This window comes from Mobula birostris, chromosome 14, assembly GCF_030028105.1.
Source record: "Mobula birostris isolate sMobBir1 chromosome 14, sMobBir1.hap1, whole genome shotgun sequence".
Lineage (NCBI taxonomy): Eukaryota > Metazoa > Chordata > Chondrichthyes > Myliobatiformes > Myliobatidae > Mobula > Mobula birostris.
In genome coordinates this window covers 95,014,238-95,037,555 of record NC_092383.1, presented here as the reverse complement: position 1 = coordinate 95,037,555, position 23,318 = coordinate 95,014,238, and the positions used below count along the sequence as shown (strand labels likewise).

Sequence of the window (23,318 nt, the reverse complement as noted above, 5' to 3'; positions counted from 1 at the left end):
TTTCAACCTGCACAGCCACTCTCAGAGAGCTATGAACTTGGACCCCAAGATCTTCATGTGGTATCAGAATGTGAACTGTAGAGTATAGCAAAGATGAGGAGCCTTTGGAGGTGAAGAGATTTACCTGGATTACAGAGTATTAGCTACAAAAGATTGGACACACTTGGATTGCTTTCTCTGGAGTAGCGATGGTTTGAAGTCTGTAACGATGGTTTTGGGGAGAGAGAAGGGAGTTAGGCGTCAGGTTAGAGTTTAGACGCCAGATTAAGTTTTGAAACAGGAACATGGAGAGGTTAGAGGCCAGGCCTCCACTAGGTGTGAAGGCTAGCAACGTGAACATGGGATGAAAGACATTCAGAGTCCAGCAACATGACGGATGACAAAGGATATCTGTGGATGTTGGGCTGTCTCAGATCACCAGGACTGGATGTCTATGTGAGTAGAAGGCACGAGGAGGAACAAGGTCAGTTATCAGAATAAAATACTGACATTTATCACCAGAAATACTCTCATTTACCACTACCCTCCCTTCTTCTAGTCCCCACATTGGCCGCTTACCTCTTCTCACCTGTCTATCACCTACCCCCTTCTCGTTCCCTTTAGAACATAGAAAATAGAAATTTACAGCACATTACAGGCCCTTCGGCCCACGATGTCGTGCCGACCATATAACCTGTTCTTGAAACTGCCTAGAATTTCCCTACCACATAGTCCTTTCACCTATGGTCCACTCTCCTCTCCTATCAGATCCCTTCCTCTCCATCCCTTTACCTTTCCCACTCTCCTGGCTTTCCCTATCATCTTCCACTCCTCCCCACTTTTTTTATTCTGATATCTTCCCCCTTCTTTTCCAATCCTGATGAAGGGTCTTGGCTCAAAGTGTCAACTATTTACTCCTCTCCATCAATGTTGCCTGACCTGCTGAGTTCCCCCACCATTTTGTGTATGTTGCTCAATTACCACTGTTGCCCTCTTCACAAAAAAACTCTCATTTACGCCCTTAAAGGATTTCAACTGTCATCATTTTCTGTAAATATTTGTGCATGTTTATGGTCGTCACTAAAAAAATGTACATATAAGATAAAAGCATGAATTATTCAATTTTCTGACTTACCATAGAGTACTTTTTGATATACAGGGATGGATTTAGGAGCTGTAAAGGAATAATATTAAGGTTAACATAATAGTAGTCAAAAAACACAGAAAAGTGAAAAATACAAAAAACTGCAGAAGCTGGAAATCTGTAATAAAAAAAATGCAGCCTCTGTGGGAAGAGGATTACAGCTGACATTTCAGGTCTATGACACGTTGTCAGAATAGAGGGGAGATGCATAGAAACCCAGTCACCCTGACATGCAGGCATAAGGCGTAGAGACCATGTCCAGACAGGCCTGCAGAGGATTCCCTGCTGCTTTGCATTTGTCCTTTGTGATGTTCTTCTGTCTGTTCAGTCACTGCCTCTCAAGTAATGCAATTCCAGCAAGGCAGCGAGATGACTGACAATAAAGTATCTTGCAAGGGGATGAAAGATGCTATAAACATGCAGAATTAACCTTGTTAAAAGCACAGAATCAGAAGGGAGGATGCACAGTAGCAGAGATGAGTGGAAGAACTTTGGTATGTGAACAAAAACATTCAAAAACTTCTATAGATGTACCGTGAAGAGCATTCTAACAGGCTGCATCACCGTCTGGTATTGGAGGGTGGGGGGGGGGGGGGCTTGCTATTGCACAGGACCGAAAGAAGCTGCAGAGGGTCATAAATTTAGTTGGCTAGCCTTGTGTATTAGCCTACAAAGTACCCAGGACATCTTTATGGAGTGGTGTCTCATTTAGGCAGTGTCCATTATTAACGACCTCCAGCACCCAGGGCTTGCCCTTTTCTCACTGTTACCATCAGGAAGGAGGTACAGAAGCCTGAAGGCACACACCCAGCGATTCAGGAACAGCTTCTTCCCCTCTGCCATCCAATTCCTAAATGGACATTGAACCCGTGAACACTACCTCACATTTTAAAATATATAGTATTTCTGTTTTTGCATGAGTTTTAATCCATTCAATATACATATACTGTAATTGATCTACTTATTTATTATTTTATTTTTTCTTCTTCTATTTTATGTATTGCATTGAACTGCTGCTACTAAGTTAACAAATTTCATGACACACACCAGTGATAATAAACCTGATTCTGATTCTGAAGAGCAGGAAGTCAGGGTGTGGAATGTCTTCCTTCCTCATTACTTGCATCCGTTCATAGGAACAAGACAAGCTTGAAGATGCATTTGCAATATGCCGAGCTAACTGGCTGGCTCCACTAACTGAACTGGTGGGAAAACTACAAGGGAAATTCAGGGCAAATAATGGTTCAAGGTGGTGGTGCAGGGGGTGTACAGGAAGGGGGAGCCGGGTAGTGATGTAGAAGTTGGGGCAGAATAATTAAGACAAATGCCACATACTCAATGTGTTAGGAACAGCTTCTTCCCCACCGACATCAAATTTCTGAACGGACAATGACCCATGAACACTACAGTACTGTTCAAAAGTCTTAAGCATGTAAAAAATTCTTTATATTGAAGCTGCCTTCAAAAATAATGAAATCAAAAAAATTACTACAAAGCGCAGTAAATAGTTTAAAAAACTAAATCAAATCAATACTTGGTGTGACCAATCTTTGCCTTTAAAACTGCATCAATTCTCTTCGGTACACTGTTGTGCAGTTTTGTAAGAAAAATCGGCTGGTAGGTTGTCCAAACATCTTGAAGAACTTGCCGCAGTTCTTCTGCAGACTTTGGCTGTCCCACTAGGTAATCCCACAGAGCCTTGATGATAGGCCACAAGACACTGGAGCAGTTAGACCATTCAGCCCAACAACTCTGCTCCGCCATTTCGTGATGACTGATCCATTTCCCTCTCAACCCCACTCTCCAGCCTTCTCCCCATAACCTTTCACACCCTAACTAACCAAAAGCCCATCAACCTCTACCTTAAATATACCTAATGGGTTGGCTCCACAGCCACCTGTGGGAACAAATTCCACAAATTTGCCACTCACTGGCTAAAGAAATTCCTTCTCATCGCAATTCTAAATGGCTGCTGCTCTATTTGGGACTGTGCCTTCTGGTCTAGACTCCCCCACTACGGGGAAATCCTCTCCACATCTACTCTGTCTAAGCTTTCAACATTCAACAGGTTTCTGAGAACACCCCCCCCCCCACAATTCTTCAAAAATTCCAGTGGGTTCAGGCCCAGAGCTATCAAATGCTCCTCATGTGATAACCCTTTCACTCCCGGAATCATTCTCATGAACCTCCTCTGAACCCTCTTCCATGTCAGCACTTCTTTCCTTAGATAAAGGGCACAAAAACTGCTCACAATACTCCAAGTCGCCAGTGCCTTATAAAGCCATGGCATACATCATTGTTTTTATATTCTAGTCCACTTAAAATCAATGCTAACATTGCATTTGCCCTCCTTACCACCGACTCAACTGGCAATTTAACCTTTGGGAAATCCTGTAGAAATCCATCTGCAACTCATTTTTGAATTTTCTCAGTTTAGAAAATAGTCTACACTTTTATTCCTTCTAAAGTCCATAACCTTACACTTCCAGACACTGCATTCCATCTGCCACTTATTTACCCATTCTCCTAATCTGTCTAAGTCCTTCTGTAGCCTCTCTGCTTCCTCAGCACTACCTACCCCTCCACCTATCTTCATATCATCTGCAAATTTCTGTCATTGACATAAAATGTAAAAAGAGGTTCAACACCAATCCCTGCTGAACACCAGTAGTAACCAGCAGTCAACCAGAACTGGCTCCCTTTATTCCCACCCTTTGCCTTCTGTCAATCAGCCAATGTTCTATCTATGCTTTCCTGTTATACCACGGGTTCTTATCTTGTTTTGCAGCCTCATGTGCAGCACCCCATCAAAGCCCTCTGAAAATCCAAATGCACAACATCCGATTCTCCTGTGTCTACCTTGCTTGTTATTTCCTTGAAGAAATCCAACAGATTTGTCAGCCAATATTTTCCCTTAAAGAAATTATGCTGACTTTGGCCTATTTTATCATGTCCTTCCAAGTACTCCGAAACCTCATCCTTATCATTCGACTCCAACATCTTCCCAACTATTGAGGTAACTATAGGCTAACTAGCCTATAATATCCTTTCTTCTGCCTCCCTCCCTTCTTGAAGAGTGAAGTAACATTTACAATATTCGATGATGTCGAGATCAGTGCTCTCTGGAGGCCATTATATCTGCTGCAGAACTCCTTGTTCTCCATTTTGACCTTGGCCTTGTGTTTGGGATTATTGACCCCTGCTGCAAAATGAAGTTAGGACTGATCAGAAGCCTCCCAGATGGATGAGAATCTGCTTGTACTTCTGAGCATTGAGAATTCCACTAATTCTGACCAGATCATCAACTCTACAGTCCCAAACCTGCAGGGAACCTCCACCATGTTTGACTGTTGGCTGCGGACACTCTTCCATGCAGTGCTCTCTGGCCCTTCTATGAACAAAACCACCTCCTGCTTGAGCTGAAAATTTCAAATGTTGACTTGTCAGTTCAAAGCACTTGTTGCCATTGCTCAGCATCCTAGTCCATGTGTTTTTGTGCATAGGTGAGTCTCTTGGCTTTGTTTCCAGTCAGAGGAATGGCATTTTAGCAGCAACTTTTTCATGAAGACCACTTCTGACAAGACTTTTCCAGGCTGTAGAGGGGTATACTTGGGTTCAAGTGGTTTCCATGAATTCAGAGCTGATAACAGTACTGGAGATCTTTTGATTTAGAAGGGACGTCAGTTTGATGCATCTCATTTGTTGGTCTCAACTTCCACTACATTTCTGGTCCTCAACCTTGTCTGTATCTTTGTGCTTCTTCAAAAGAGCTTGGACAGCACATCTTGAAAATGCTGTCTGCTTAGAAGAGACCTTGCTCATGCAGGATGACCATTTTGTGTCTTGTTGCTATGCTCACTCTTGCCATGGTGTAAGAATTTATCATTTGAAGGTTAAATTGTCAAATCTGCCACAACTTCAACATTTAGTTTAGTTGACCTTTGTCCAGTTGGATTCTTTCTATACCCATTTATATTTCATTTAATCAGTTTAGTTCATTCAGATCATTATACCACTGATCATGAGCATCCTGTTTATTATCTTTGTTTAATCATGCACTGGGTTGTATACCTACAAAACAATTAGGTTTTTATTTGAACAGTCATCTGTAACTTAATTTGTTACTTTCGTCCACAACATACAAAAATTTCTCTGTAACATTTAATTTTTTGGAAAATGAATCTTTGGAAATCTAAAATTTGTTCTTTTCTACTGACACACTAATGCAGAAGACAAAAAAAATTTACGAAAATCTAGGGTGCATAACACTTCTGCACAGTACTGTTTCCTCTCTAATTTGGTCTCTTCTTAGACTACTTTTTAAAAAATATACAGTATATTTAATATAATTTATAGTACACCTTAGATATTGGTCTACACTGCTGCCACAAATTAAATTTTACAACATGTCAGTGATAATAAGGCTGATCATGATTCTAATTATTTCTCTATTAAATTTAGCAAGTCATGTCAGAAATACAATGCAAATTGGAAAGGATATAAGAGCTTGTTATGGACTACCATAGGGTGAACAACACACAAGGGCACCAACAAGAAGCCTGTTTATATTCAACGTGAGAAACTCAAGCTTACACCACTAAGCTAATAGATCGTACTTACACACAGATGTAGGAACAATTCCTGTCATAGTTGCTATGGAGGGGACTAGGAAGAAAATTCAAATAAGTCAAGTGAATACAGTATAGTGGAACTGAAGGAGCAGAAGTCAAGCACAAGGTGCTCTACTATTTCATTAGACTGTGATTGTGTCAAACCAGTTTCTTATTCAAACCACATCTTCTGTTCCAAAAACTTCTCCTTAGCCTCAAACATACCCAGTGACTGAGAACTCAAAGGCAAAGGGAGAGGGGAAAACAGAGGAAATGGGATAAATAAAAAGATTGTATTCAGTGAAGGCAAATGAATGTACGCTTTCCAGCCTAATGGTATTGTTTCGAAAGCAGGGTTATCAAAACATGACACAATATTCCAAATAATGCTTCACCTTGTACAACTGCAAATTAACATCTCAACTTCTATATTCATTGCTCTGCCTGATGAGCAATAGGGCCCTAGGGAGCACTGTGGAACAAAGGGACCTAAAAATAAAACTACACTGTTCCCTGAAAGTGGAGTCACGGGTAGACAGGATGACGGAGGGTTTTGGCGCTCTGGCCATTATCAGTCAGTGCAGCGAGTATAGTAACTGGATTATGTTGTAATCTATGCTAACTGTGAGGGATAGAGGCTACTTGACACAAGTGATCCACAAACTGATTAGAGTATTATATAGAGAAAAATAAGTTTCTTAATACACTGGACAAACCTGGAGAAGCATTAACATGGATTTTTTCTCTGGAGACTGACGGAAGACCCAACAGTAATTTAAAACATGAGAGAAGCAAAATAAGGTAAACAGCCTTCATCTTAAGAGTAAGATTGTCGAATACTTGAAGGCTTAGCTTTAAGGCTAGAGGGGGAAAGTTCAAAGAGGACATGCAGCTAACTAGCTTGTTTTTTTTAAATACTGAGACTGGTAGGTGCCTGGAATTTCCTGCCAAGGGTGGTAGTGAAAGCCGATAAATAGTGGCATTCAAGAGACTTTTAGACAGGCAAATAAATATTCAGAAAATGGAAGGATATGAATCAAGTGCAGGCAAAAGGGTTGAGTTTAATTTGGTATCATGCTCAGCATGGATGCTGTGGGCCACAGGGCCTGCTCCTGTGCGGTACAGTTCTATGTACATGCTATTTATACAAGAGACACTTATTAAGCAGTTCCAGATAGGTCATAGTACCCTTTCAAAAACATTTTAACATATGCCAACTTTTTAATTTCCTGTTTTTAACTGCAGCAGCCCATTTCTCTCGAGACCACCATGCCTGTGTTAACTGCCTTCTTCCTATTTACATATCCAGAGAAATCCTTAATGTTTGAGTTGTGACGAAAGAGGGTTACAAAAAGTACACATAGACTAAGATGTTAACTGTCCTGTGCTGGCACCAGTGGGATCAGCAGTTGATCTGCCACCTGTCTTCAGGAGAAAGAGAGATAAGGAAGACAATGGAGCAGCATTTGGAAACGTTAATGAAGAGGCGAGAGAGTTTAACGGAAGGAGACAGCGGTCTGGGAATTGTCAAGACCGGCTCCTCTTTGAACCCTGAACTGTTTGAAGTGATGGACAGGCCATACCCCAACAGGGGGATAAAAAGGGACAGGTTCGCTAAGGCACACACACACACAACACCACGAGGTAACGAGACCCTGGAAGCGGTGCACCTCCCACAAGTCGGTGGGAGTTTTGGAGGGCTGGTCGCGGGACCAAGCCATAGGGTGGAAAGGTACGATCGGCGGGAACCTGGTGTGTGTCCGCCCTTGCCTGGGTGCCAGGTTCACTGCAGAGGAACAATCGTATCTGAAACGGAGGGGTCACAGTTGGTGACCTCAGAAGACATTACAAAAGGGCTCGCCCGAAAGCTGACTGCGAGGAATATCGAAGGTCTGTGTGGAAGATTGATCCTATTATCCTAGCTCTGTGGACGTGTGTATTTATCATTGCTGAACTGTTGCATTTATTATTCTTTCAATTAGAGTACTGTGTTGCTTGTTTCTTTAATAAAACTTTCTTAGTTCCAGTAATCCAGACTCCAACTGAGTGATCCATTTCTGCTGGTTTGGCAACCCAGTTACGGGGTATGTAACAGAGTCAATATTACCTGTTTAATCTCAAAATCGATTTTCTCCCTTTGAGCATTTTACGCTTCCAGTGTTGAATCCTTAAAGCTTCCCAGTGCTCTGGTCTACCCCCAGCCTTTTCCACGGTGCCACTTTGTTTGGATGCTTCATCCTCTGGTTGACCACCAGCCATTGCCACGTTGTTTGGATCCTTCCAGTGCTCTGGTCTACCACCAGCACTTGGCATGTTGCTTTCTCCGTCTTAATTTATCATTTTTACCTTCTTTGTTAACCATATAATACCCTCTTTCTAATTGGTTTAAATTAATGCAACACACATCAAAGTTGCTGGTGAACGCAGCAGGCCAGACAGCATCTCTAGGAAGAGATACAGTCGACGTTTCAGGCCGAGACCCTTCATCAGGACTAACTGAAGGAAAAGTTAGTAAGAGATTTGAAAGTGGGAGGGGGAGGGGGAGATCCAAATTGATAGGAGAAGACAGGAGGGAGAGGGATGGAGCCAAGAGCTGGACAGGTGATTGGCAAAGGGGATATGAGAGGATAATGGGACAGGAGGCCCGGGGAGAAAGACAAGGGGCGGGGGGAACCCAGAGGATGGGCAAGGTATAGTCAGAGGGACAGAGGGAGAAAAAGGAGAGAGAGAGAAAGAATGTGTGTATATAAATAAGTAGTCGATGGGGTACGAGGGGGAGGTGGGGCATTAGCGGAGGTTAGAGAAGTCAATGTTCATGCCATCAAGTTGGAGGTTACCCGACGGAATATAAGGTGTTGTTCCTCCAACCTGAGTGTGACTTCACCTTTACAGTAGAGGAGGCCGTGGATAGACATGTCAGAATGGGAATGGGATGTGGAATGAAAATGTGTGGCCGCTGGGAGATCCTGCTTTCTCTGGCGGACAGAGCGGATCTCCCAGTGCCTACAAATTTTAATTCCACATCCCATTCCCATTCTGACATGTCTATCCACGGCCTCCTCTACTGTAAAGATGAAGCCACACTCAGGTTGGAGGAACAACACTTTATATTCCGTCTGGGTAGCCTCCAACCTGATGGCATGAACATTGACTTCTCTAACTTCCGCTAATGCCCCACCTCCCCATCGTACCCCATCCGGTATTTATTTTTATACACACATTCTTTTTCTCACTCTCCTTTTTCTCCCTCTGACTATACCCCTTGCCCATCCTCTGGGTCCCCCCCCCTTGTCTTTCTCCCTGGGCCTCCTGTCCCATGATCCTCTCATATCCCCTTTGCCAATCACCTGACCAGCTCTTGGCTCCATCCCTCCCCCTCCTGTCTTCTCCTATCATTTTGGATCTCCCCCTCCCCCTCCCACTTTCAAATCTCTTACTAGCTCTTCCTTCAGTTAGTCCTGACAAAGGGTCTCGGCCCGAAACGTCGACTGTACCTCTTCCCAGAGATGCTGCCTGGCCTGCTGCGCTCACCAGCAACTTTGATGTGTGTTGCTTGAATTTCCAGCATCTGCAGAATTCCTGTTGTTTGGTTTAAATTAATGCCAGGTGTTTAAGGACCAACGGTTTGAGTAGTTCAAAGATCAAAATAAAATTATCAAAGTACATATATGTCACCACATACAACCCTGCAATTCATTATCTTGCGGGCATACAAAATAAATCAATAGAACAATACACATCACAGAATCAATGAAAGGCTGCAACAACTTGGGCAAAGTCAAACTGCAAGTACAAAAAGAAAGAAATAATAATAAATACCTTGCTTATAAAAACTATTCACACCCTCTTTGGAAGTTTTTTTTAAATGTTTTATTGTTTTACAACATTGAATCACAGTGAATTTAATTTGGCTTTTTTTGACTGATCCACAGAAAAAGACTTTCATGTCAAAGTGAAAACAGATCTCTACTAAGTGATCTAAGTTAATTACAAATATAAAACACAAAACATGATGATTGCATACGTATTCATCCCATTAATATGACACACTAAGTCATCACTGGTGCAGCCAATTGGTTTTAGAATTCACATTACTAGTTAAATGGAGATCACCTGTGTGCAGTCAAGCTGTTTCAACACACCATCCCTTCCGTGAAGCATGGTGGTGGCTGCAGCATGCTGTGGGGATGCTTCACTGCAGCAGGTCCTGGAAGGCTTGTGAAGGTAGAGGGTAAAATAAATGCAGCAAAATACAGGGAAATCCTGGAGGAAAACCTGATGCAGTCTGCAAGAGAGTTGCAACTTGGGAGAAGATTTGTTTTCCAGCAAGACAATGACCCCAAGCATAAAGCCAAAGCTACAAAGGAATGGCTTAAAACAATAAAGTTAATGTCCTGGACTGGTCAAGTCAGAGTCCAGAACTCATTCCAATTGAGAATTTGTGGCAGGACTTGAAAAGGGCTGTTGACTCATGATTCTCAAGCAATCTGACAGAGCTTGAACAGTATTGTAATGAAGAATGAGGAAAAATTGCACTGTCCAGATGTGCAAAACTGATCGAGACCTATCCACACAGACTCAAGGCTGTAATTACTGCCAAAGGTGCATCTACTAAATACTGACTTGAAGGGGGTGAGTCAATTATTTTCTGTTTAATAATTGTAATAAATTTAGACTAATTTGTAGAAATTTGCTTTCACTTTGACATGAGTCTTTTCCCTTGATCAGTGTCAAAAAAACAGATTAAATCCACTGTGATTCAATGTTGTAAAACAATAAAACATGAAACCTTCTGGGGGGGGTGAATACTTTTTATAGGCACTGCAAATAAGCAATACATAGAGAACTTGAGATGCAGAGTCCTTGAAAGTGAATCCATAGGTTGTGGGAACATTTCAATGATGGGGCAAGTAAGGTTCAGTGAAGCTATTCCCTTTGGTTTAGGAGCCCAGTAGTTGATACCTGCCAGTGTTTATCCACTGACCAGTCCTCTAGCCTACTTTCACAATCCACCATATCCAACTCCTCCTCCGTACTATTACAGCTACTCTTATTTAAGCCTTGCAGTGTTTACCCTCAAACTGTATCTGGAATTCCATCATTCTGTGATCACTGCCTTCCAGGAGATCTACAACCATAAGGTATTTTATTAATAGTTCCGTATTGCTGGTGACTACATTTAAATACCCTGATCTGGATAAGAGCTGTAACACGCTCTAAGAAGCAAGTCATGACACACAGCAAGTTCTTCTGTGATGCCCTTGCCAATATGGCTTGACCATCAATATGGAGATTAAAATCTCCCATGCGGATTTGGTGTTAGCATCAATATAACTGGCTTTCCTTCGACATATGATTCTTCTTTTGCATTGCACTGTGTCCCACCTGAACTGACCATCAAATTCTAAAAAAACAGACACTTCTACTACTATTAATAACAAACACATGCTTACCATGAGAAGTTGGAACAACTTTGGTTCCTATAAAAGGACAGAAAAAAAGATCAACTGTAATGAACTGTTTTGCCATAAAACAACATTTCAAAGAACTTGGCTGTATTTAATGGCATACTGCAGATAACCTTTCACATCTATTTAACTTATTGAGAATCACAAGTGAAAGCAGTCTCTGTGAACCTAACTTACACAACGTTTGTTTGTGGAGTACCATGATCCATTCATTACATCCCTTGATTGGGACATTACCACGATCCATACCAGAGCATGTTGGCCAGCTTAGGGTTAATGCTCCTTGGACAACTTTTGTTGACATTTGGGTGAATGAGACAAAGTCCAGTGCAAACAGCAATCATCCTTCATAATCTGCTGTCTCACGTTGGACTCCTTTGAGAATAACGCCATTTACATCTGTGGCCAAGACTTGATCGAAATAAAAGGTAATTGCTTTATTTGTGAAAGCGTGATGTAGTAGGTAGAGACCATACTGGTGCCTCAGTTGAAAAAAAAAACAGGTTTAATTTTGCAGGGCACCTGGCTGAAGACTTCAAGACAGCAATGTGGACTGGCGAATCACCATATAAAAGCGTTCCAAAACTAAATGCCTGAATTACATGTGAAGGAGTTACAAATTCTGTGTAACGTTGGTCAGAACATACTTGGAATATTGTGTTCAAGGAACAAAGGGACTTGGGAGTCCTTGTGCAGGATTTCCTATAGGTTCATTTGCAGGTTGAGTCAGTGGTGAGGAAGGTAAATGGGATGTTAGCATTCACTTAAAGAGGACTAAGATATAAACGCAAAGATGTAATGTTGAGACTTTACAAAGCACTGGTGACGCCTCATTTTGAGTACAGTGAGCAGTTTTGGGCCCCTTATCTTGGAAAGGATGTGCTGAAACTGGAGGGAGTTCAAAGGTTCAGGAAAATGATTCCAAGACTGACTGACTTGTCATATGAAGAGCATTTGATGGCTCTGGGCCTGTACTCACTGGGAATTCAGAAGAATTAGGGGTAACCTGACTGAAACCTATCAAACAGTAATAGGCCTTGATAGAGTGGATGTGGAGGGGATATTTCTTATGGTGGGAGAGACTAAGACCAGAGAACACAGCCTCCAAATAGAAGGGTGTCCTTTAGAAGATGAGAAGGAATTTCTTTAGCCAGAAGGTGGTGAATCTGTGGAATTCTTTGCCACAGGCAGCTGTTAAGGACAAGTCTTTATGTATATTTAATACAGAGGTTGAAAGATTCTTGATTGGTCAGGGCATGAAGGGACACGAGGGCAAAGGTAGGCGATTGGGGCTAAGAGGAAAATTGGATCAGCCATGATGAAATGGTGAAGCAAACTCAATGGGCCAAATGGCCTAATTCTGCTCCCGTATCTTGTGGTCCCAGTTCACTTCTGGTTGCCTCATTATAGGAAGAATGTAGAGCAGCTTTCCCAAAATGCTGCCCGGATTGGAGAAAACGTCATATGAATATAGGTTGAGGGAGCTACGGCTTCTCTTTAGAACATATGTCGATGAGAGCAACTTGATTAACATGTACATGATTCATTCCTCTTATAGAGTGAATAGCCAGAGACTTTCCGCAGTATGAAATGGCTAAAATTATACCCAGGGCATAATTTTTAGGTGAGTGGCCATATCTTAAAACTAAATATCCAAGTGGCAAGAGATGGAGTTACAAGTTCTCTACTGCAACATACATCAACTGCTTTTAAATTTTAAAGGGGTTGTTTCATTGGTAAGAGGGGCAGCCTTCATACCTGCATCCACCAACAGAAGTGGTATTTTAAAGCATTAACAACAATCCAAAGATCCGACCAATGATCAGAAATCAAATAACACTTGTCATCTGGAATAATTCAATTCATCACTATGAGACATTTTTAACTATGATAAATATGAAAAGAGAAGACTGTTTGCAAACAAAGGTCCTGGTAATGAATATATGTTTCCTTTATTTTGGGGTACCCTCAGTTAATTTTTTCTGTAAATCAGAAAATACACAAAAATCATCAATATGCAACCACACCTCCACTATATTGTAATGAATGGCAACACGCAAGACAGGGAAGAGCAATTACTTCAAGTGGAAACTAGTTCAACCATTGTAGGAATGAACACATATTGGAATATATTATATAACGGGAGCTCGTATGTACGTAGGGAGTCTCTGGAATTCGGAAGTTTGTGACGTGCGCTGATTTTCAATGGATGTACAATCCTACTTTCCTTTACAGACGTCCCTGATATCAAATACTATTACACTACAGCAAACACCAACTATTATTCCATAAGGACCACATACTCACCAGTTGCTGTGGTGGTAGTAACTTTGCTTCCTGCAGAAGAATGGGAAAAAAACAGCTGAAATTAACAGCTTTACCATAGACATCACTTTAAAGAAAACTATTTAATTTTATCCTCCAGAAAATACTTTGTGAAACATTTCTCACCTGCGTGTCGCAAAATAATTATGACAATGCAAACTTTTAAAACGTTTCTTTTGCTGAACACCATGTTTCAAACACTACAATTTCTGGTGTTAACAATACAACTTTATATTTGGGTGACAGTTACCCTGCTACAGTCAATACAAACCACAAGAAGATTCCACATCAGGGTCATAGACACAAACAAGCCCTTCAGCCCATCTAGTTCGCGGTGAACTATTATTCTGTGTAGTCCCATCGACCTGCACCTGGATCACAGATGGCTCTCTATACACTGCTCATCCATGTACTTACTCGAACTTCTCTAAATGTTGAAATCAAATCCACATCCACCACTTCTACTGGGAGCTCATTACAAACCTCACCACCCTCTGAGTGAAGAAGTTCCCCTGACCTATTTCACTTTTCACTCTTAATCTAAGACCTGCTCTGGTCTCACAGAACGGTACAGCAGAGGAACAAAACCAATGCCATCTGTCCATATCCCTCATATTCATGTACCTATCTAAACACCTCTTAAAAGTCCCTAATGTTTCTTCCTCTACCACCACCCCAGACACCCACAACTGTGTAAACATTTAAAAAAAACTTGACCCTCATATCTCCTTTGAAATCACCCCCTCTTGATTTAAATGCATGCTCTCTCGTATCAGACATTTGAACCCTGGGAAAAAGATACTGTAACTGTGCCTCTCATAATCTTGTATACCTCTATCAGCCTCTGCCACTCCAAGAAAAAAAAACCCAAGATTGTCCAGCCTCTCATTATACCAGATGCTCTCTAATCCAGGCAGTATCCTGGTACACCTCCTCTGCATGCTCCCTCAAAGTGGAAAACCTCACCCAATCTCAGTGGAAAAATCCTGCTTTCACTTACCCTATCTATAACTTTTTCATTGTTTTATATACCTCTATCTCCCCTCATTCTCCTGCTCTCCAGTGTCTAGAGTCCTAACTGATTCAAACTTCCCCCTTAACTCAAATCCTCCATGAATTGCTAAATGCCAAAGTTCTGGCTAGATCCCTGTGACATATCACTGTTTACACCTTGGTTACAGGCTGCAAAACCTTGCTATTTCTTTCTTCACAGATACCGCATGTATTTTGGATTTCCAGCATCTGCGTTCTTTTGTTTTCAATCTGCATTTTTGTGACATAAAAGCAATAATAGGTTTCATTTTGAAACATAACCTATATTAATTTTATTCTTTAATTTCAGAAGCTGAATTTTTAAAAGTTTGTAGGAGTGAAGAGCAGCAGGTAAACTGTCAGCAAAACACAATTTTTTAAAATCACACTGCCTCTCAATTTTGATCCAATTTTACCCACTATTTTTGGAAATGTTTACTTACGTGGTGTGCAGGTGGGTGGTGAGGATGAAAAATTGTTGTCCTCTCCACATACAATGACACTGTTGCCGTTCATCTCATAACCTTCTTTACACTGGAAAATGATTTGATCCTGATATTTATAAGTAGATTTGTGTGGTGATGTCACGATAACATTGTCAGGAAAATCCGGAAACGGACATTTAACATCTGGTAAAATAAAGAACTTCTTGCTGTTAGGTATCCTAATGAATTCACAACACAAATAAAATAGTAAGAATAAAGTTTTAATTTTAAATTCAAAGCACTTAAAGGCACAAAAACACTTTGCTAAACTAAAACAGATCACGAAGCAGCATCTTGTGCGGATGCAGACCGTTCAATCAGAATGCCCACTGTAACTGTGTGCTCTGCTGCTGGACCTCACTGAGAGTCCTCAGAGCTGCTGAGAGGAAATGCCACCCCTCCACATTCACGGACATGCTGCCCTTTCCCAAAAACCTAACCTGCTTCTATCCTGTTCAATCTTCACCGAAACTACTCAGTGCATTGCCCTGACAACTAGGTGCTTACCTTTCACCACTAATATAAGACCATATGATATAGGAGCAGAAATAGGTCGAGTCTGCTCCAGCATTCCTGGCTGATTTATTATCTCTCTCAACTCCGTTCTCCTGCCTACTCCCCATTACCTGTGATACCCTTACTAATCAATCCATCAATCTCTGATTTAAATATACTCAGTGACTTGGCCTCCACTGCTGTCTGTGGCAATGAATTCCAAAGATTCACCACTCCATAAGGAAACTGCTCCACAGCTCTGTTCTAAAGGGATGTCTTTCTATTCTGTACTTGTGCCCCCTGGTTGAATACTTCCTCCTTATAAGAAACACCCTCTCCATAGCCACTCTTTCATTATAACCCTGATAAGTGTCACCCTTCCCACTGATGCCTGACACAGGTTGTGTCTAGTTTGATTTCAGATTCCAGGCAAGTGCAGGTCCTACTTCTGATGGGGAAGTGGATATTAAAGTAGTCAGAACTACATGAAACAGTAACACATCCAACCTGCGAGACAGATCAGACTCCACAGGAGTGCGAAATCCACTCCCTTAAAAAAAAACCACTAAAAAAAAAAACGGCACTCAGATTGTTAAAAGGTTGACCGAGCTAGTCTCCCTTCTTTTAGCCACGTGGTAACCTAATCGAACAGTGTAATGTGAAGGGTTAGTTTACTTGTCAGTCAAAAGCCACTCTATCGTGCCAGTCACTGGCTCGTTTGAAGGATGCAGCAGCTCTTTCCCATTGGTTGTCTCGTGTGTTATGGCACTGGTGTCTGGTTTCGGGAACCTGTGGGGCTTTCCTTTGTCCCCAGGCACTATTCTTCACACTGAGGTCGTAATCAGTACTGAAGAACCGCTGAGAAATTATACTGCAGATACAGGTGGGAACACATGCGCACTTAGCTAATTATCTGTTGAATGTTGAATGTTAAAGCTGGGCCTTAGATGTTTCAAAAGGAATGGCAAAAGGGAGGGAGGAATGGCATTGCTAATCAGGGATAGTAGCACAGCTGCAGAAAAGTAGGAAGTCATGGAGGGATTGTCTACTGAGGCATTGTGGGTGGAAATCAGAAACAGGAAAGAGGCAATAACTCTACTGGGGGTGTGTGTGTGTGTATACACACACACACACCCGCCCCCATAGTAACAAGAGACTTCGAGTAGATAAGAAGGCAGATTCTGGAACAGTGCAATAATCATCCAGTTGCTGTGATGGGCTATTTTAACTTTCCTGATATTGACTAGCAACCCCTTAGCGCAAGGGGTTTAGGTAGGATGGAATTTGTTAGGTGTGTTCAGGAAGGTTTCTTGATGCAATATATAGATAAACCAGCTGGAGGAGAAAGTGTAATTTATGTGGCATTGGGAAATGAACCCGCTCAGGTGTCAGCTCTCTCAGTGGAAGAGCAATTTGGAGGTAGTGATCACAATTCTATCATAACACTGGAGAGGGATAGGTGCAGATAATTTGGGAAAGCATTTAATTGGGGTAGAGGGATATATCATGCTATTCTGCAAGAACTTGAGAATATAAAGTGGGAGCAAATGTTCTCATGGAAATACATGACAGAAATGTAGCAAATATTCAGGGAACATTTGCATGACGTTTTGCATAGGTATGTTCCATTGAGGCAGGGAAAGGATGGAAGGATCAAAGCACCATGGTTTACAAAGGATGTGGAAAATCTCATGAAGAAAAGAAAAACTTATGAAATGTTCAAGAAACTAGGTACTGTTAGCGCTTTAGAAAATTACAAAGGTGCCAGGAAAGAGCTCAAGTATGAAATTAAGAGAGCTAGAAGTGGGCATGAGAAGGTCTTGGCATGCAGGATTAAGGAAAACCCCAAGGGATGCTACAAGTATGTGAAAAGCAAGAGGACGAGCTGTGTGAGAATAGGACCAATCAGGAGCGATACCGGAAATATGTGCATGGAGTCGGGGGAGGTAGCGGAGGTACTTAATGAATACTTTGCTTCAGTGAAAATGACCTTGGCAATCGTGGGTAAGGTTTACAGCGGACTGAAATGCTTGAGCGTATACAGGCAGGATGTGCTGGAGCTTTTGAAAGATACTGTTAAATAAATTGCTGGGACCAGATGAAATATACCCAGGTGACTGTGGGAAGTGAGGGAGGAGATTGGTGATCCTCTGGTGATGATCTTTGCATCATCAATAGAGATGGGAGAAGGACCAGACGATTGGAAGGTTCCAAATATTACTCCCTTGTTCGAAAACTGAGTAGAGATAACTCGAGAAATTATAGACCAGTGAGTCTTACTTCAGTTGTTGGAGAAGATCCTGAGAGACAGGATTTGTGAGCATTTGAATTGAGATAATCTGATTAAGGATAGTCAGCATGGCTTTGTCAAGGGCAGGTAGTGCTTTACGAACTTGATTGAATTCTTTGAAGATGTAACAAAACACATTGATGATGGTAGAGCAGTGGATGTAATGTATATGGATTTCAGTTAGGCATTTTATAAGGTTCCCCATGCAAGACTTGTTCAAAAAGTAAGGAGGCATGGGATCCAAGGAGACCTTGCTTTGTGGATCTAGAATTGGCTTGCCCACAGAAGACAAAAGGTGGTTGTAGATGGTTCGTATTCTGCATGGAGGATGGTGACCAGTGGTGTTCTGCACAGATATGTTTTGGGACCCCTCCTCTTTTTGTGATTTTTACAAAAAAACCTGGATGAGGAAGTAGAAGGGTGGGTTAGTAAGTTTGCTGATGACACAAAAGTTGGGGGTGCTGTGGGTAGTCTGGAGGGTTGTCAGAAGTTACAGCAGGACATCAATAGGATGAACTAGGCTGAGAAGTGGCAGATGAAGTTCAACCCAGATAAGTGTGAAATCATTCATTTCGGTAGGTCTTACTTGAAGACAGAATATGATATTAATGGTAAGACTCTTGGCAGTGTGGAGGATCTGAGAGATTTTGGTGTCCAGGTCCGTAGGACACTCAAAGCTGCTGCACAGGTTGACAGTGTTGTTAGGAAGGCATATGGTGTGATGGCATTCATCAACTGTGCGATTGAGTTCAAGAGCTGTGAAGTAATGTTAAAGTTATACAAGACCTTAGGTAGACCCCACTTGGAGTACTGTGTTCAGTTCTGGTCACCTCACTACAGGAAGGATGTGGATACTAGAGAGTGCACAGAGGAGATTGGAGAGCATGCCTTATGAGATTAGGTTGGGTGAAGTTGGCCTTTTCTCCTTGGAGTGACGGAGGATGAGAGGTGACCTAATAGAAGTGTATGAGTTGATGAAAGGCACTGATCGTGTGGATAGCCAGAGGCTTTTTCCCAGGGCTGAAATGGCTAACACGAGGAGGTTTTAAGGTACTTGAAAGTAGGAACAAGGGGGATGTTAGAGGCAAGTTTTTCCACACAGTGGTGGGTGCATGGAATGCACTGCCAGTGACGGTGGTAGGGGCTTTTAAGAGACTCTTAGATGGGTACATGTAGCTTGGAAAAATAGAGGACTATACAGTAGGGCAACTCTAGGCAGTTTCTACAGTAGGTTACATGGTTGGCACAACATTGTGGGCCTAAGGGCCTGTAATGTGCTGTAGATTTCTATGTTCTATGTTCTGTAGTTGTGTAACTTGGAGAGACTTAATGAAGTACCTGTTGAGTTTGAAGTGTTATTGAATGTTTAGTGTCATAGTTTGTGTAACTTAGGGTGGCTTAAACGTTTGGTCGAATGGTTCACTGCTTGTAAATAAACGATTAATGTACTTATTTGTAATCAGCATCTTCTGTCTCACTCAGCAAACCCATGAACCTGCTTCCTCATAACCAACATTAGATTGTATGATATTATTATATCAGGAAAGATTTGAACAACATGCACAGTAAAACCAAATCTTAGACTGTCACTGCAACAGTCACCAGGAGATGAGAGGAAATGCGAGTTTACGATTACAGGGACTACATGACTGTTGATCCAAATAAGATCAAGGTGAAGCAGTACATTCTGCTCCTACGTCTTATGCGGTTACTTTATACTGGATTAGATGTTGGATAATGGGGGTGGGAGGGAAGACAGGCAGGGATGAAAACTTGAGTACATCCAAATACCAGCAGGTACTCGTTTTGTTTGGCAGGTTCTGCAACTGAACATCGACAATTGTGGCAGCTCTTTGGAAGATTCTATAACTACCACTTCTCTGGAAATGTCTGCTGCTTGAATTACATGGTGTTATATCCTTAGGATTCATTTTAACTTCAACTTTGTCCACCCTTTGTTATAAGTTTAGTCTCAGTCCTTAATGAAGACAGTGAAGTTACCACACTACACACTACACCTATCCTGAACTCATCATTGGCCTCCTAATCCCGCTCAACAAAGATCAAAGAACAGGAATTTAGAAACATAGAAAGGCGGGACTGCGCAGGCATGTGACGTCGGGCTGTGCAGCGTGGCAGATTTAAAAGGAACAGAGCTTCATAGAGCGGGCAGCGTAGTTTGCGGGCTGCGGAGTGAGCCGGGAGCAGAGTGAAGGCTTAAGGGCTTCGACTCAACGGGCTTAGGCGGAAACGGGCGACGCGAGGGAGGTTTGGCAGTCATTTTCTGTTGTTATTTGAGGAGAGGGGCAGTATGAGTGTGAGGGCAGTTTGCTGTTCTCGGTGTCGGATGTGGGAGGCCCTGGAGTCTCCAAGCCTCCCGGACGTCTACATCTGCACCAAGTGCATCGAGATGCAGCTCCTAAGGGACCGCGTTACGGAACTGGAGCTGCAGCTCGATGACCTTCGTCTGGTCAGGGAGAGTGAGGAGATGATAGAGAGGAGTTGCAGGCAGGTGGTCACGCCGGGGCCACGGGAGGCAGACAAGTGGGTCACGGTTAGGAGGGGGAAGGGGAAAGGTCAGGTAATAGGGAGTACCCCGGTGGCTGTGCCCCTTAACAACAGGTACTCCTGTTTGAGTACTGTTGGGGGGGACAGCTTACCCGGGGGAAGCGACAGTGGCCGTGCCTCCGGCACAGAGTCTGGCCCTGTAGCTCAGAAGGGTAGGGCAAGGAAGAGGAGGGCAGTTGTGATAGGGGACTCGATAGTAAGGGGGTCAGATAGGCGATTCTGTGGACGCAGTCCAGAGACACGGATGGTAGTTTGCCTCCCTGGTGCCAGGGTCCGGGATATTTCTGATCGTGTCCAAGATATCCTGAAGTGGGAGGGTGAGGAGCCAGAGGTCGTGGTACATATAGGTACCAATGACATAGGTAGGAAAAGGGATGAGGTCCTGAAAGGAGAATATAGGGAGCTAGGAAGGGAGTTGAGAAAAAGGACCGCAAAGGTAGTAATCTCGGGATTACTGCCTGTGCCACGCGACAGTGACAGTAGGAATGCGATGAGGTGGAGGATAAATGCGTGGCTGAGGGATTGGAGCAGGGGGCAGGGATTCAAGTTTTTGGATTATTGGGACCTCTTTTGGCGCAGGCGTGACCTGTACAAAAAGGACGGGTTGCACCTGAATCCTAGGGGGACCAATATCCTGGCAGGGAGATTAGCGGGGGCTACTGAGGTGACTTTAAACTAGAATGGTTGGGGGGTGGGAATCAAATTAAAGAGGCTAGGCGTGAGGAGGTTAGTTCACTACAGGGGGATGGGAACCAGTGCAGAGAGACAGAGGGGTGTAAAGTGAGGGTAGAAACAAAAAGTACCATGGAGAAAAGTAAAAGTGGCAGGCCGACAAATCCAGGGCAAGCATCAAAAAGGGCCACTTTTCAGCATAATTGTAAAAGGACTAAGAGAGTTGTAAAAGAGCGCCTGAAGGCTTTGTGTGTCAATGCAAGGAACATTCGTAATAAGGTGGATGAATTGAAAGTGCAGATTGTTATTAATGATTATGATATAGTTGGGATCACAGAGACATGGCTCCAGGGTGACCAGGGATGGGAGCTCAACGTTCAGGGATATTCGATATTCAGGAGGGATAGACATGAAGGAAGGGGAGGTGGGGTGGCGTTGCTGGTTAAAGAAGAGATTAACGCAATGGAAAGAAAGGACATAAGCCGGGAAGATGTGGAATCGATATGGGTAGAGCTGCGTAACACTAAGGGGCAGAAGACGCTGGTGGGAGTTGTGTACAGGCCACCTAACAGTAGTAGTGAGGTCGGAGATGGTATTAAACAGGAAATTAGAAATGTGTGCAATAAAGGAACAGCAGTTATAATGGGTGACTTCAATCTACATGTAGATTGGGTGAACCAAATTTGTAAAGGTGCTGAGGAAGAGGATTTCTTGGAATGTATGTGGGATGGTTTTTTGAACCAACATGTCGAGGAACCAACTAGAGAGCAGGCTATTCTGAACTGGGTTTTGAGCAATGAGGAAGGGTTAATTAGCGATCTTGTCGTGAGAGGCCCCTTGGGTAAGAGTGACCATAATATGGTGGAATTCTTCATTAAGATGGAGAGTGACATAGTTAATTCAGAAACAAAGGTTCTGAACTTAAAGAGGGTAACTTTGAAGGTATGAGACGTGAATTAGCTAAGATAGACTGGCAAATGACACTTAAAGGATTGACGGTGTATATGCAATGGCAAGCATTTAAAGGTTGCATGGATGAACTACAACAATTGTTCATCCCAGTTTGGCAAAAGAATAAATCAAGGAAGGTAGTGCACCCGTGGCTGACAAGAGAAATTAGGGATAGTATCAATTCCAAAGAAGCAGCATACAAATTAGCCAGAGAAATTAGCTCACCTGAGGACTGGGAGAAATTCAGAGTTCAGCAGAGGAGGACAAAGGGCTTAATTAGGAAGGGGAAAAAAGATTATGAAAGAAAACTGGCAGGGAACATAAAAACTGACTGTAAAAGCTTTTATAGGTATGTAAAAAGGAAAAGACTGGTAAAGACAAATGTAGGTCCCCTACAGACAGAAACAGGTGAATTGATTATGGGGAGCAAGGACATGGCAGACCAATTGAATAATTACTTTGGTTCTGTCTTCACTAAGGAGGACATAAATAATCTTCCAGAAATAGTAGGGGACAGAGGGTCCAGTGAGATGGAGGAACTGAGCGAAATACATGTTAGTAGGGAAGTGGTGTTAGGTAAATTGAAGGGATTGAAGGCAGATAAATCCCCAGGGCCAGATGGTCTGCATCCCAGGGTGCTTAAGGAAGTAGCCCAAGAAATAGTGGATGCATTAGTGATAATTTTTCAAAACTCGTTAGATTCTGGACTAGTTTCTGAGGATTGGAGGGTGGCCAATGTAACTCCACTTTTTAAAAAAGGAGGGAGAGAGAAATCGGGGAATTATAGACCAGTTAGCCTAACATCGGTGGTGGGGAAACTGCTGGAGTCAGTTATCAAGGATGTGATAACAGCACATTTGGAAAGCGGTGAAATGATCGGACAAAGTCAGCATGGATTTGTGAAAGGAAAATCATGTCTGACGAATCTCATAGAATTTTTTGAGGATGTAACTAGTGGAGTGGATAGGGGAGAACCAGTGGATGTGGTATATTTGGATTTTCAGAAGGCTTTTGACAAGGTCCCACACAGGAGATTAGTGTGCAAACTTAAAGCACACGGTATTGCGGGTAAGGTATTGGTGTGGGTGGAGAGTTGGTTAGCAGACAGGAAGCAAAGAGTGGGAATAAACGGGACCTTTTCAGAATGGCAGGCGGTGACTAGTGGGGTACCGCAAGGCTCAGTGCTGGGACCCCAGTTGTTTACAATATATATTAATGACTTGGATGAGGGAATTAAATGCAGCATCTCCAAGTTTGCGGATGACACGAAGCTGGGTGGCAGTGTTAGCTGTGAGGAGA

General features: G+C 42.6%; 1 protein-coding gene across 3 annotated transcripts in view; it reads right to left on the bottom strand.

The window, feature by feature from the left end:
* The window catches only part of LOC140210130 (membrane cofactor protein-like), a 52,692-nt gene that overhangs the window by 10,351 nt on the left and 19,023 nt on the right, over positions 1-23,318 (bottom strand). For 2 of the 3 annotated variants that reach the window (XM_072278993.1, XM_072278995.1), the window contains exons 6-10: positions 15,002-15,187; positions 13,509-13,538; positions 11,187-11,213; positions 5,744-5,788; positions 1,115-1,153 (exon numbers count right to left, since the gene is read on the bottom strand). In XM_072278993.1, the coding sequence (XP_072135094.1) occupies positions 1,115-1,153; positions 5,744-5,788; positions 11,187-11,213; positions 13,509-13,538; positions 15,002-15,187 (327 nt within the window). The remainder of the gene's footprint in view (positions 1-1,114; positions 1,154-5,743; positions 5,789-11,186; positions 11,214-13,508; positions 13,539-15,001; positions 15,188-23,318) is intronic. The other variant, XM_072278994.1, reaches the window with a different exon arrangement.